The sequence below is a fragment of the Sceloporus undulatus genome, chromosome 2 (assembly GCF_019175285.1).
Source record: "Sceloporus undulatus isolate JIND9_A2432 ecotype Alabama chromosome 2, SceUnd_v1.1, whole genome shotgun sequence".
Classification (NCBI taxonomy): domain Eukaryota; kingdom Metazoa; phylum Chordata; class Lepidosauria; order Squamata; family Phrynosomatidae; genus Sceloporus; species Sceloporus undulatus.
Window position 1 is genome coordinate 100,970,547 of NC_056523.1, and position 16,281 is coordinate 100,986,827.

Below are 16,281 nucleotides of genomic sequence, written 5' to 3' on the forward strand. Positions count from 1 at the left end.
TACGTACTAGGGTTAGGAAGGGGCGGTGCTTCCGCACCCCCCTAACCCTAGTACGTATCCTATACGTACAAGATGGCGGCGCCCCTTCTACATGGGCGGTGCCATCTTTACGTACTGGACGCATAGCGTCCAGACGTGTCGCGGCGCCTATGATGTCGCGAATGCGCCGGCGGCGCTTTGCAACGTCATCAGTGCACCGCAAGAAGAAGCTCCGAAATGGAGCTTCTTTTTTGCTCCACGCGGGAGCCGCGCGGTTTGGCTGCTGCGGCTCCCGCACGGAGCAAACGGCGGCGGTGGGGAAGCGCCGCAAAGCGGTGGTTTGTATCCCGCCCTGGACTTAATTTGTAAGAACCTTTGCTGTATTGTCAACTGCACCATGTTAACTAATTGAGGTCTTTCACACAGATGCTGTTAATCCAGTGACATTATTAACAAGATTATATTCAGTTTCCTGGCAGTGTTTTAAATATAGGCCTGCAGTAGGGTTGTTGTTGTTTTTTTTACCTAAGAGAAGAAATGGAGGGAGGCTTATGGTTGGTTGTGCTTTAACAGGCAGAACACAATTGCATCTGAATGGTACACATTCACTTAATTTAAAAGAATATTTTCAGACTAATGTAGGCCTGGTACAGACGGGCCTCATGACACGTCTTGAGGACATGCTAGAGTTGCCTCAGGGCATCGCTTACAGACCCCCACAACCCTAGCAACTCTTCCGTATGTCAAAAGCGCTGCCACTTGACGTGACGGACACCTAGCGTCCGCACATCACAGCACCATAATGATGTTGTGAGTGGCCATTGGCGCACTGCGTCATCATTATGGCGCCACAAAAAGAACCCGCATTTTGCGGGTTCTTTTTGCTCTGTGAGGAAGCCACGCAGTTTGTCTGCTGAGGCTTCCTCACAGAGCAAACCAGGGCACCGGCAGACCACCCTTTTTGGACGGTCTATACCAGGCCATAGTATATATTATAGTGTGTAAATATGCAGCTATTTGGGTTTTCCAGATTTTTATGGAGGAAACAGACTTTTCTTTTTCAAAGTGTGTACACTGGTACCCCGGGATACGAATGCGTCGCGTTACGAAATTTCCGGGTTATGAAAAAAACCCATTAAAAATAATTGTTCCGGGTTACGAAGGTTATTTCGGGTTACGAAATTTTTTTGGTGCTTTTCGGCGCTTTTTCGCACCAAATCGCGGCTTTCGCTATTAGCGCCTATGGGGCTTCGGCTTGCGAATGCTTTTCGGGTTACGAATGGCGCCACGGAACGAATTAAATTCGTAACCCGGGGGAGCCCTGTATCTATAACTGGTGGGGGCAGAGGAGAGGGGAGAAGTGGAGCAGTTTACTCTTCTATGTGTATTCTGAGATGTATTGGTGCTCTTCAGTGTAAGGCAGCAACATAGATTGTTGTCATCCCTGAGAATGAAAGTGCCAAAGGCTTTGAAACCTATACCAAACTTCAAAGAAGATCATATGGAGTGGGATACTGTAGACAGTAGATCAAATCAGAGGAATACTCCAACCTGTCTTTTCAAATACAACACACTGGGAGGGGATATGTGTTCTTTGTAGATGAAAGCACAAGAAAGTGAGCTTTGGGGGTGAGGATCCTGTGAGACATCTTTGTATCAAAAAGAAACCTTCTCATTACAAATGTTCTTCCTTGTTTGCCTTGTAATATGCCCAAAACATCCACCAAATGTTAGCAAACATATCAAGTGAGTGGTCATCCATTTTGACAGAACAGTGCTGTAGTCTGTGAAGAAAAAAAATGTGTTATGCAGCATAGAGGAATTACTCCTTAGGATTTTCCTCTACAGTGTCTTACTGCAGCCTTTAATGCACTTCTTTCACATCCCTCTTCAGTCATCTCAGGGATAACATGCCCTGGCAACTGGTGTAAGGACAATGCATCCAAGAGTGGTGGCAAAGTAAGGCTATGCCACCTACAGAAGGCAATGCAAGAGAGATTCTTCTATGTGGATTTCTTGTATTTCATCATTTGGAAGTTAGAGAACAAGATCTAAAATCTTCTCCTGGATGCTATCTAGCTAAGGGAGATAGCCCACTGCTAGCCAGTGAATTAGCAGAATATGACTGCACATCAAGAACTCAGTCTCATTTATGATAATATAAAATTCTGCCTTTAAAATATGTAGAGAATCAGGGTGTAGGAAGTTGAGTCATAACATATATTCATTTATTTCACGGAAGAACTTACATCCAGGAATTAGGAGGTGAGGAAGCTGGCCCTGCCTGGGGATGTTAGGGAATAGCTATCTTCTGTACATGAGCTCTGCCACTGAGCTGTGATCCTACCTCAAGTTGGCATACCAATACTAACTAGGCATCCATAAACATTACTTCTCTTTAACCCAAATCAAAGCATCCCTATGGGACAAGATGACATATTTTAATTAATTCAAACCTCTTTTATCTTACAACTTCATAAACAAATATTAATTTATGTAATCCAATACATAAATATTATGGACTTGTTTAAGGTATGGACTGCTAACTTGAACCAGTCTATCAAAGCACATCTCACTGTGCTGCTCTACACCACCATTTCACTACTCAGGAGCTGTGCAGACTGCCCCTAAGGAGCAGCAAGCAGCTGCCTTCAGTTGCACCAAATTGGGGCCATGGCAACCACAAGCCATGGCCCTGATTCAGCCTTTCCAGAGTGCAAAAAGGAGCCTCAAAAAGCAGCTTCATTTTGTGCCCTACTCAGTAGCAATAGATATGCTACCCTTTGGAACCCTTCCAGTTTAACCTTAATTTGGTCTTTCCAGTTTTACTCCAGAAGCATGAAATGGATGAAAAAATGTAAGCCATGAGGAAGAAGCCAGTGAAGGGGTTCTTTCTCATTATCTCTTCAAAGAACTAGAGAACTACAATGTGGGGTATTGTAGACTCAGAACCTCATTACATAGTCACATGTTGCTGAAGTTCCGAAGCTATCAGCCTAACACTGAAAGGGATCCTCTGAGATGTGCGGGAAAAGGAGAAGACATGCAATACAGCAAATAGTTGCAAATTGTTGCATAAGAACATTTGAATCAGCACAATTTGTGAAAAGTAAAAGTATTGGTGTTTCTATGAATTCAACTATCTTTCTTATTATTTCTGTTAGACAGAGGGAATGAAGCTTGTTCAATGTACCTTATTTGCATAAATAGTTAATGGGAGACATAAAGAAAAGCAGGTATTCTGGTAACATTCAGGTCCCCATTTATATGTGCTGATAGCACATTAGATTTTGTATTTTATCCATCAAGCTTTGTGAAAGAAAGATCATTTATCATTTCTACTAGAAAGCTCTTTCAGGGATAAAGAGACTCATAAAACAGTAATCTGCTATGAAAATAGATAGTTTGCAAACCAAAGACTCCTTAGTGTGGGAATCATTTTCCTTGGCTGCTGCACTGTAGAATAAGTTGACATAAATCATCATAATGTCTTCCGTGGAAATGGCTACCAAAGGCAGTCAGCTCCTCAATCTAATTTCAAAGATCCTTTAGGAGAGCTTTCTAGTAACAGAGGCCCATTTTGAACATGGTAATGTATGACAATCTGGCATTTAGAGGAAAAACAGAAAAGCAGCACATTCCTATCATCATGAAGAATCAACATGTCAAAGGCAAATGATCAGTATGTCAGTTTAAATAATGGATGCAACATCAAAGTGCTGTTTCAGTGTACTGGTTTACATCTGAACCTGTCATTCTTTGTGTTACACCTAAGCTGGAAAGCCACTGGTTGTCAGGGACCCATCCTGCCTTGTGCACTGTTTTGCCAATTTAGCAGGAATAGGCATTCCATCTCTTAGTATCCCTCACCATTGGCTACGCTGACCAGGGATACTGAGAATGCCAGCCCAATAACATCTGGAATAACATTACTTTGCTAGCCCCTGTTATATACTTATACTGGTTATAGGATATGGCCAAGATTTCCTGGGATGACCAACTTGGCCTCTGGTCTGCTTGGCCTGCTTAGATCCTTCTTCCTAGAAATCATATGTCAGCTTGACAAGGTGAGAAGGTCAATATTCAAGAAAGCCATATGTACCTGGAGCTTATTGCATGGAAAAGCTGTGGCCTACCAAGTAGGCCTACCCAGCAGAATAGAGACTATAGTTATAATGAATGTAGCTCTCCTCCAAAGATGTTAACTGTCAGAGGAGGAAAGGAAAATATCCAGCCATTCCCATCTATTTGAAACTCATGGGAACCCCAGGGGGACCAAAGGGGGATTACGAGAGTTCGTTGCCCCAGGAGGGACTATAATGAAAGCAGGAAAGCTGTTCCCTCTGAAAGGACCAAAATAGAAAAGCTGTGAGGAGAGGTCTTCTCAAGTCATCCCCATGAAGCCTTCCAGCCCCTAGATGATTCCTGCTGATGCACAATTAGCCTTAATTCACTTTTCTCTTAAGGCACTGCACTAATCCTCAGCCACAAACTGCTTCAATTATTCCTATTATTAATTCCTCCAAACCTGCTTTTATCCAGAATGTCCCAATGAATTCCCATGAAAAGTCAGCATCAACTGAGTACTGGCTGCTCATTGAGGAACTTTGAAACAAGAGTGATGGCTGATGCAGTCTGGTTTCCTGGGGGATGCCCCACACCCAACACTGCCAGGTAAACTTCTGATTGGCCATGCTCTTTGGCAAAAAAAAATAATGTGGGATCTGCAGCTGTGCAGATCCTGTTTTTCACATTAAGCTACTGGTGAAGATGGTGGTGATCTCCTCTCATCACCACATCCCCCACCACCACCACCAAACAGGGACTGTAGTACGTTTGGGACCAGTGCTTCAAAGATTATATTACAAAGATATAAGGGAGAATTGCATACTTCATCTTAAAAATATGTTTATTGGTCCCTCTTATATTATTCCCTCACTTAGGAAAGGACACTGTTTTGTTAGGAGGTACAGGAAGGAAGGAAGGAAGGAAGGAAGGAAGGAAGGAAGGAAGGAAGGAGAGAATAAGAGAGATCTTCTTCCTCACAAAGCTACAAAATTGTAAGCTGTTTGTTGCTCATAGTAGCCTGTGCCCTGTCCCAGCCAGTGAGAGGCTTCTAGGGAGCAGAGGGGGAATGGATTTGTTCTAGGGAACTTCCAGTTTGTAACTGAACCAGGGCTTCTAGCTTTTCTTATCTTCCCTTCTCGCACTAAATTTTGTTCCTTTTACCTTGCTATGGGCAAAGCTAATGGTGTGGGAGTGTAATTTTAGCTGCATTTTTACCACCATCTTTTGTTGCAAGTATTAGGGTTACTGGATCAGATCCATGACAGGGATAAGCAGAAATGGGTTCTCTACATCCCAGTGTTGAACATTTTAAGGGATCTTGGGACATTGTTTAAGTGACCCTGGGGACCTTGGGGCACAGCCCAGTTTGGTGACTGATATTTCTAACCTACCCCATTTCATCATTTTACAGATTAAACTTGGGACCCATGTGGCCAAGCAACATCAAAGTGTTTTTAAGATGACAAAAATTATTAAGGAGAAAGAACACACAAGCTAGGAAGATGCTGCAGCAGTTTGCTTTTATCTGGGTCTACTGGGACTCAGTACACCAGTGTGGTACACTACAGTGTGGTGTAGTGATTTGAGTGTTGGACAGCCACTCTGGAAATCCACTGGCTGAAACCCAAGGTTGTACTTTCTCAGTCTTGGAGGAAGACTGTGGCAAACTTCCTCTGAACAATTCTTGCCAAGAAAACTCTTCATTCACAGTACCTTGACTTCAAGGTGCACAACAATAACGAACTGGAAAAGGCAATATTTTGTCTCTTCTTCTCCATTCCTCCACCGCCTACCCACCCACCCCCGAGTTAATGGCAATTAAATTCTTTTGCACTTCAAACCCAGTTTATACCAGTCAAAGTGAACCAATGTTGAAGGGGGAAAGTGGGAGGAAAAGAGAAAAACAGATATTTTTATGGCAGCTGAAAAAGTAGGACAGCAGAGGGTTAATTGGGCTTATCCTGGCCAGTTGGAGCACAGAACTTAGTTAAGAAGTCTGGGCATTTTTTAACCATATTATCATATGGGTCCTTCTGTCTTCCTGTCCTACTCCTTGCAGCTGGCCCCACACTGTTATCACTCTCATATTACATTCCTTTTTTAAATTTTTCCATTTAAATATTTATTCACAGACTGACCAAATCAACCCTTTCGCTAGGGCTGCTTGAACATTCATTGTGCTTCCCCATCTTTCTTTATGGCTTTGTGGTACAGATGAGAGATTTCAGTTACCAATTTTATATATTCAGTATATCCAGTAAGGGGAAGGTATTCTATTGCTCTATAAATTCCAAAGTCTTCATCTAATGACCTTGCAAGTATAACAAAAAAAATAGTGCTTGCCTACAATTTATTTTTATCAAGGACAATAAAAATTCATTCTATGCTTTCCAAGTTACTGTGAAGTCATTACAAGCAATAACTTACCTTTGCCATGAATTATCTAGACAAGGGATGGAAAATCAAATATTTCAAAACAGAATGGGTGAAAGCAAGACAAGAAAGGAAGTCCCATGGAAGGTGAAGAGATAAGGTGCAGACCTCATTAATCATTCTGAAATGAAGCTATAGCACAATATAATTTCACTTTAAGACAATTTTAATGGACAACTTTGATTCAGTGACTTAGGTTGGTAGTGCTAATACTGTCACAGTGTAAATCTGTACACTCAGAATGGCTGCTAAAATATATGGGAAAGCATTGTTCCACACTCACTTGTCCTCAGAATGAATAAGGAGATTTAAGTAGCCTTAGCGGTATTAATTCTAAGGTACAGGGCTTGATCCTATACAACTGAAGGCTGTTAGCTTTGCCAATGAATCTTTAGGAACTAGCACAGCATAAGATCAACCTCTTTGACAGAGGACCGCACTCTATTTTGAGTTGCCAGAGAGCAGTCCTTTTTCTGAAGAAGTCCTCTTTTTGAAGGTGCCATCTTTCTAAAGGGCTTTCCTGTTTGATTTATAGATAAAGAACCCATGGGAGGGATTTCAGAGACCTTGAGGTTCCCTGACCACAGTTAGCACTTAGAACAGTAGCACATTTCTGGGTCATTTGTTCATAGCCTTCCCAACTCATGTGAGATGTATAATAATAATGTTTAAATTATAAAAATAATTTATAATTTTGCATCTGTCCCAGAGCAGTAGTTAATAAATAAATAAAACCTAAGCTCATGAAAAGCTCTTCTTGAATTTCCCCAAATCTCACCTTCACTTCCCCCTCATCTTTGTGTTGTACTGGGTTGTGCAGCTTTATGATTTCTTTGAACACTGATATTTGTGTACATTTGTCCCAATTTGCAACTTTATTTGAATAATTATCTAAGATATGGTACATTTCCCCATGGACTAAAGCATCATTCTGTGTAAATTTGTTTCCAATGATCTGCATTTTAGCTGTGTCTACTTTAAAGTAAATCCATTGTTTTGTGCGCGTTTTATTTTTCGGAAACACCCTACAAGCCTTGAAAACATATGAATACTCAAGCTAAGGTGCATAGTTTCTCATAACAGTTCTCAGCCAGTGGGCAAAATACTTTTTCCATGTTTTGAGTGCAGGTAAATTATATCTGTCTTTATTACCTAGGCTGACGTTATCTGAAAGACATCTTGAGACTATCAGCCTACTCCTGTCTTTAAAATGGGATTCAACAGACCTACTGTCATATACGCTTATTAATTTAAACATTTAATTTAAGATATTTTAATATTTCTTCTAATGCAAATTCCTCTCAAAGAGAATTATAAGGTAAAATGTAAAATAAACAAACAAATACAACTCTAAAAACCAGCACAAAATATTTAAAAGAACAACTATAATGTTTATAATATTTAAAATGGCCAAGCATTCATTCAAATACCAACTGGAACATTCAGTTCTTTAATGGTCAATTAAAAACAGCCAGTAAGGAATTCACACACATTGCCTGTGATAACCACTTCCACAAAGCATGGGACTACCACATATTACATTCCAGATAACATTTCTTACAAGACAAAGCTCTCTGTGAATTATAACTTTAACTTATTCTTGTATTTATTTATTGACGCTGTAAGAGATAAGAGCTTATTGCATTAAAACCTGTAACTTTTACATCAAGCTCCAGAAACTATCTGTGGAGTAACAATCTGAGCACAGGACTTACTGCATTTGCCCACTGATCCCGTGATGATAATGTTCTGAGAACATATTTTATCGCACAGTAACCCCCTTTGAATGGATACTGTTGCTGAGTCCGTTCCCATGTCATTCTGCTTTGGCACATGCGTATTGGTTTTGCAAGATGTGTAGTATCACGATGTCAGCACTCTATCGTCTTAACACTTCAGACAACTTCTGGTTACTTCCACTAGTGCGAGGGTTTCAAGATGGAGTCCCAGAAGCTGTTATTTACAATATAAAAAAATTAAAATTAAAAAATTATATGAATTGTAATAATGTTATCTGTTACATTATGAGTACAAATAGATGTGTATGTATATACCCATCCCTCCATGTTTGAGGCGTTGATATTTGTGGATTTGATTATTCATGGATTTGATTAATATGTTCTCTCTTAGAATCTCTAGGTCCTCCAGCGCAACTCTATGGTCAACTTTAACCAAAAGTTGCACTGGAGGACCTAGAGATTCCTAGAAAGAATACTCTACTTGGCATTTGTAGCTCCTCCGGTGTAGTTCTATGGTCAATATCTGTTGGACCTTGACCACAGAGTTTCACTGGAGGACCTAGAGATTCCTAGAGAGGTGTCCTCTCAGATAAAAACATGACGTTTTTGTTATTTGCATTTTTCCATATTTCGGGGGTCTTGTGCCCCTAACCTTAGCGAATATGGAGGGACAAGTGTATACATATGTGTATATATAAATATATACACCCATGGAAATTAAAAATTGAAATATATATATATGTCTGTATATCTATCTATCTATATCTCTGTGTGTGTGTGTGTATACACAAATACATTTAAATATATATACACGCACACACACATGTTGATATAATCAGTCATACATAATATAGTAATACATATATATATGTACAGATATATATGTATACTCATTTACATATATTAATCATCATATATAAATTTTATATATCTATATCGAATATATATATAAGTTATATAAATATATACGCATATATTATGTGTGTACACACACACATATATTTTGAACATTATATATATGTGTGTGTGTGTGTGTGTGTGTGTGTGTATTGTATGAGTGATAATTACATACAGTGGAGCCTTTCCTTATGTGGGGGATCTGTTCCAGACTCCCACACACACACATAAGGCAAACTGAATGGGGCTTGCTTGTGGTTGCGGTGGTGCGGGGTGTGTGCTCCCCAGGCGCTGCCCATTTGTTTGATTGCAGTGCGGCTTCCGCGTAAAGTGGAAGCCATGTATAGAGCGGGTGCACTGTATTTAATATTTCTTATTTCATGGTACATTTTCCACTATGTTTCATAACGTCATATAATAATAATAACATAATATGAAATTGAAATAAAGAATTGAAAATAAACGGCAATTCTGACATGTCTACAAGTTGATCATTCATTGTTTTTTTAACTACACATGGTAAATAAAAAACAATTATGGCACCTTCACCACATTATACTTGGAAGAACATTAGATTTTATAGACACTCTAAGAGGGAAGAACAGGAAATTGTCCCAGCCGATCAGAACACGAGGACGAGATGAGACTGGGTAGGATTACTGCACACCGTCACCTAGATCAGTCCGTAAACATTACAGCCAGCTGGGAACACATTTTTACAGTTCTCACCCTGGAACAGGGGTGGGACACATTGAGCACAGAATGAGAACTCGATGAGAACCAAGCCATGAGATAACATGCACACCGTTTCGCTCTCATTAGGATCCCAGAATGTTATCATAATGCTCTGCAATAAGCTTAAGTGTCTCTTTGAAGATTTTCACACTTGCCTGCATCACTGCTAAAACGTCCTGAAATGGAGCTAAAAGGGAAAAGAAGCCTCTGTGTCTGAAAGCCTGGAACACTGCTGAATCGCCATGGAAATGTGCCTCCCTCCTTTGCGTGCCTGAATCACTTCACGGGGAGAGGAGTGAGCCGATTCAGGCACGCAAAGGAGGGAGGCACGTTTCCATGGTGATTCAGCAGTGTTCCAGGCTTTCAGACACAGGGGCTTCTTTCCCCTTTTAGCTCCGTTTCAGGATGTTTTAGCACCCATGCAGGCAACTGTGAAAATCTTCTTTGTTGTTCTCTTTCGAAAACTCTGAATAAAGCAAGACTGCAAAGCCACAAAATACCATGCACATGCAGTCTGCAAGAGACTATTCAAGGCAGAACTGGATTGTCTTCATAAATGGAAGGACTCCTTCTATTCTCCAAAAACATTAGGAGATTCCAGGGATCACTATTGATAGAAAACAATGGGAAAATCATAGTCATCCATTAACCTTTTTCCTGTAGGATAATCTCTCATGCTATTCTGAGGCTGCTGCCATACTGCAGAAATAAAGTAGTTTGACACAACTTTAATTGTCATGGCTCCATCCTGTAGAATTCTGGGATTTGTATTTTCTTGCAGCACCACAGCTCTCACAAAACTACAAATTCAGAATGCCATAGCATGTAATTATGGCAGTTAAAGTGGTATCAAACTGCTTTATTTCTGCAGTATGGCTGTACTCTGGATAGTCCTCAAACCTGCATAGAAGACATTAGGGAGACACAAAGGTCTGAATAGGGAAGCGGTAATTCCCAAAGTCACCTTCTGGTCTGCTTGCCCAAGTGTAGGTGAAACTCGGCCTTGTACTATTCTTTGTTTAATCCATGCAACACACCTCACAGCCATAGAGAAAGTTTTCATCAAACATCAAAAGTATACAGAGAAATATTCAAAGAAAATCCTCTATAAATGCTGTGAACCAACACAACTACCTGTTTTTGTTCTCTTTCTATAAATCTGATAAAAAGATGGCTTAGATATATCACCATCTGTAACAGATTTTTCTCTTGTATCCCTTGTAAATCAAGGCACAAAGAAAGAAAATTAATTGATTTGTACAAATATTGTCAAGCTGTTAGTGTTAATCCTGAAAAGGTTTGTGTACTTCCTTGGATAGATATCAGCTACAGAAATAAAGTTATATTTAATCATGATACAAATCTGGTAACCATTTGAAAGTATGGCATAGTGCCTGCTAGAATTAGTTTGCCATTGGCTGTAATGGGTATTGTAATGGTAAGAGAGTGCTATATTAATATGCTATACTTCCACTCGCATTAATTTACTAAGAGAATGTTGGCTTCTGTGGTTGCCTCAGTACACAAATCTCTTTCCTTCTGAGAGAGAATATAACCAGTCTGGCATTTATTCCTCCAGACAATCCATGATTGGTGGGCTTGGCAAGGTCAGAAAGCATGCTGTCAGCCTGGATAAAACCTCTCATAGTATATGAAGCTTATTGTAATGTAATAAATGGCAGAAGGTATCCTAATAATGTAATTGCCCTTGATGAGCTTATGGGTAAAAATAAAATAAATCCAAAATGCCTAATGTAACATAGAAACAAGAGTCGTTCATGTGTTATCAGCTCCTGCTTCTTCTTTTCTCACTCCATAATTGCCTCTAGTCACTTCAGTTTAAGTTACACCTGAGCTGTCTTTTTTTTTTAAAAAAAAAAGGTCTCTGAAAACACACACACATAAAAAGACTGTCATTTCTGATTCCATTTACAGAATTAACTGGAACTGATGACTTGAGTACTATTTTAAGGATTAGTAAGTAGATGTGAGGGCATGGAATCTTTCTAGTCTCTGGAGGAAAATAACTTGAAGGATATTGTAGTCAAATATACCTGCTGGATGTTATACATTTTCCCCCATTCTGAGTAAGCCTGTGGGAGCATCTTAATTCAGTCTCCATAAAAAGCTCCTGAGCAAGTTTAATGTTTGATTTTTGATGTTACAAACTAAGTCACCTACCAAAAAGAAAGCAGCATAGTAATTTTCTGCATTAAAAAGGTGTCACTTAATATTATCCTCATGAAAATGCCTGCACTGAAACATCATATAACCTGCTGTGAATTGGATTTAACTCAGTTCAGCTGATTTGACCACAGGCACACAAGGATTCTTGCAAGAAGACTGAAGTAGTTAGCCCAGATGATTTTTCGTAACCCCACCTTCCCTCAATTTCTTGTAGAAACACCAAGTAGCACTTTTAAAAAAGAATATCTGTACTATTTGAACTGGATTTTCAGTTCAGCTGGGGCTTCAGTTATACAACTGGGGTTGTATAAGCATTGTTGGTAGGATTGTCTTCATGGTGGTAGGAGGTTCTTCTCAGTCTCTCTCTCTTCCTTCAAAAAGGAGGCTGGTTGGGATTTCATGGAAAGAAGGAGCCTTTCCATTTGTATACATGCTGTACTAGTGATGAGCAAACATACTCTGTCACGAAAATTTCAGCAGTTGCTGCACGCACCCAAAACCTGATTTTGGCCCAAGGATGGCACTTGTCTGTACCGGGCCATAGTTTTCTGTATATAGAACAGTTTTTAGAAAGAGAACTACTAAGAAGAAATTTAGCACTGAGTCTTTATGCTGATCAGTCCTTTCCTGTACCACCACTGACCTTTATAATGAGCAAATGTGTATAATGAACCTATGAGAATATAGCAATCCAGAAAAAGAGAGAGAGAGAGAGAATAGGACTGATTCCAGTAGCTAGTAAAGGTGCAAATGATAGGGAAAGAAAGGAAAGGACTTCAGGTTTCGAAGAAGAGAAACAGCACTGAGGTGAAGAAGGCAAAGGGGGTTGTAACTTAGGTTGGTGTCCCACTGCATAATTAATGCAGTTTGGCACTTTACATGGCTGTATCCTATGGAATCCTGGAATTTGTAGTTTTTTTGTTTCACCAGTGCCCTATGGCAGAGAAGGATACATATCTCACCAAACTACAAATCCCAAAATTGATACCATAGAGCATTGAGCCATGGCAGTTAAAGTGATGTCAAACTGCATAATTCTGCAGAGGAGATGCAGCCCTAGGCAGAATCACATGGAGAGAAAGAAGCCCCAGCAGAAAAATGAAAGTGAGAAGGGAAGAAGAAAGAACAGAATGGAGGGGGTGAAGGTGGAGCTAGTGGGGGTTTAGTCCTACCAAAGCCAGGTCAATTTGCTAATGAATACATTTTAAAAGATGTTGAAAATCCAGAAACCAGAGTATAACTAGTGTGAGGGCACAGACTGAAAAATCATGGGCAGAACCTGACTGAAGCTGGAGTCAAATGGGCTTGTTTGCAGGTTACAGGACTGTGTTTAATTATCCTACTGGATTTCATAGTTATTATTATTATTATTACTATTATTATTATTATTATTATATTAACCTTTATTTACAAAGCGCTGTAAATTTACACAGCGCTGTACATACAATCTTTTTAAAATTAGACAGTTCCCTGCCCTCAGGCTTACAATCTAAAAAGACACAACACAAAAGGAGAAGGAAGTAGTGGTGGGGAAGGGGATGAGGCCCAGCAGTTCTTCTCAACCTCTGAGGCCTGGACCAAGGCAGATGGACTGGAGGTAGGGTTGCCATAATTGTCCACCACCACCAGGGACAAAATGCCTTTGGGAAATAAAAAGAGGGATTATATGTCAAACTGTAAGTTTTTGGAGGGCCTAACCTGTAACAGTAGCAGGTCCTTATTTAAAAACAACAACTCTGCATTGCTACCAGAGGCCACACAGTAAATGGGAACCAGTATTCCTCCATTTCTCCTCCATGGTGCCCCAGAATTACACTATAAAGAAAGTAACAGGTGACTAAAGAGTCAATAGCATTATTGTTGCCACCATCACCAATGGTGGGAGGGATACTTTTAAAACAATTGAAAGAAACTGAAGCACATGCCTCCACTCTCTGACCTTGAGAAATGTAACTGTTTCCACAGTTAGCACCCCAAGTTTCCTATCTCTCTCTCTCTCTCATACACACACACACACACACACACACACACACACATTCCAAGTCCTGCTAAAATTTTATTGTATCAGTCAATCATCTGAATCCTGATTTATTAGCTTTTATCTCAGTTGTTCCACTGGCAAAGCTACTAAAATACTGGCTTTGATCTTAATCTACATACAATTGCACTGCTAACAACAATAACCCTGGCAACAAAACTCTTCAGAGGGGAGCAAATCTACATCCCCCTGACAAATCCTAGAGTACTGAAATTATTAGATTAAATTTGCACCAGAAAGATTTTGCTTCTTCATTGCTAATATCAGAATGTAATAAGACCCAACCGAATGCACTTCCATTGATTGTTAGTTTGCTTTTCTAATACTCACCATCAGATCGTGCAGTCAGGAGAGTAAGAGTGATGGTAAAGGATTTTGTGAGGCTTTAGGTCAAAATCATGCTACCTTGGCTGCTTTTCCTCCTGCAGAGAAAATGTACCAGGATCTCATATTTTTTCAACCAGTGGAGAGAGGTGCACATTTTGAGCCCATGGGCAGCAGGAAAGGAAAAATTTACAACCTGAGATATTCTTTTTGTTGTTCTGATTTTGAGTTCTTTATAAACCAAACAAACAAAAAGGCAGGACAAAGAAACATGCAATTGCATGTAACACAGGGTTTGCTTCTGAGTACAGCATTAGATATGCACAAATTGCAGTAAAAATAGGAGGCGACATATGACAGCTTGGTGTAAAGTCACCAATATATTTTTTTTTCTCTCTCTACAGTGCCACCAGTGATTCGTGTATATCCTGAAACCCAGGCTCAAGAACCTGGAGTTTCAGCAAGCCTCAAATGCCATGCTGAGGGCATTCCAAACCCCAAAATTTCCTGGCTGAAGAATGGTATAGGTGTTGTGCCAAAAGTATCCAAGCAACTGATGCTGTTAGGTAAGAATTAGAAACTGTTTTATCTTTCTTTAAGCCAGAATGAAATGGAAAAGGTTTTGTATTTTTGCTTATATTTCTTTTACTAAGTCACAATCCATGCTAAAATTATATTTCTTACTTGGTAAATCCTGCTGAATGTGCTGGCTTGTTTAGGATGAAAGTTAATTTATCCCACATCTTGTATAAATCATTATACTGTTTTGTTTTTCTCTTTATGGAAATATCATGGGGGAGGGAAAATTATGATTCTATTCATCAATTTAAAGAAAAATTCTCTAAATTCAGTTTACCAAAAATAAAATAAAATTAGGGCATGACATATAACCTGAACCGATTTTGCACTTCCTTTTGAACTGCACTTTTATGTGTTATATGTTCATACTGTCAAAATATTTATAAGACGACTAGGTTGAATTTCCAGAAAATGCAAAGTATGATTTTCTTGAAAATGTATTTATAATTTGCCATCCTCTCTCTTATTCTTAACAAATGGCTCATATTTCATGGGTTCATGATTTTTCCCTTACTTACCCTCAACATTTCGAGATTTCTCCTTCTGTAAGCAAGCTCATCGTGAGAATGTATGACTCACTAGAAAAGGTGATAATGCTAGGGAAGGTGAAAGGCTGTAGAATGGGAGGAAGATCACTTGCCAGATTGCTAGACTTAGTCAGAGGGCCTCGGGCCTAAATCTGCAGTACCTGAGCAGGGAGGTTGAGGACAAGGGATTTTGGAGATGTCTCATCCACAAGGTAACTATGAGTTGGGGTCAACTCAAGAGCAGTAAACAATAAAAAGCAATCTTAACATTGACACTACTTGAAATCCTTTTTGAATTTGACCCCCTGATATGTTTGAGGTCAGGTGTAACACCCTGAGCCTATTTAATTTTAGCAGAGCTCTCTCTTCCAAGTGAAGGTTGGCTCCCTAAAACCTCTCCCTTTCCAAAACCTTTTTCAAGCTAGGGTGGCTTATGGATTTCTTTCTATTTCTTGCAGCAAATGGAAGTGAGCTTCACATTAGCAGTGTTCGGTATGAAGACACAGGGGCCTATACTTGCATTGCTAAAAATGAAGTGGGTGTTGATGAAGACATTTCTTCTCTATTCATTGAAGATTCAGCTAGAAAGACACGTACGTTTAACTCTTCCATGTCTTTCTTAATTTTTTTCTTTCAGTTATGAATGAACATGTAAGAGGGTGTGTCTAAGATTAATTTTTTTTCTTGCTTGCTTTTTAAAAACTGTGGGCTTTGGAAAAATGGAGCCAATTTTTTTTAGTATATGTTCACATAATCATAATGTAAATATGTAGTT

At 39.6% G+C, this 16,281-nt stretch overlaps 1 protein-coding gene across 3 annotated transcripts in view; it reads left to right on the forward strand.

The window, feature by feature from the left end:
• FSTL4 (follistatin like 4) overlaps positions 1-16,281 on the forward strand; it is a 615,437-nt gene that overhangs the window by 569,316 nt on the left and 29,840 nt on the right. For all 3 annotated transcript variants that reach the window (XM_042455922.1, XM_042455924.1, XM_042455923.1), the window contains exons 9-10: positions 14,805-14,966; positions 15,965-16,099. In XM_042455922.1, the coding sequence (XP_042311856.1) occupies positions 14,805-14,966; positions 15,965-16,099 (297 nt within the window). The remainder of the gene's footprint in view (positions 1-14,804; positions 14,967-15,964; positions 16,100-16,281) is intronic.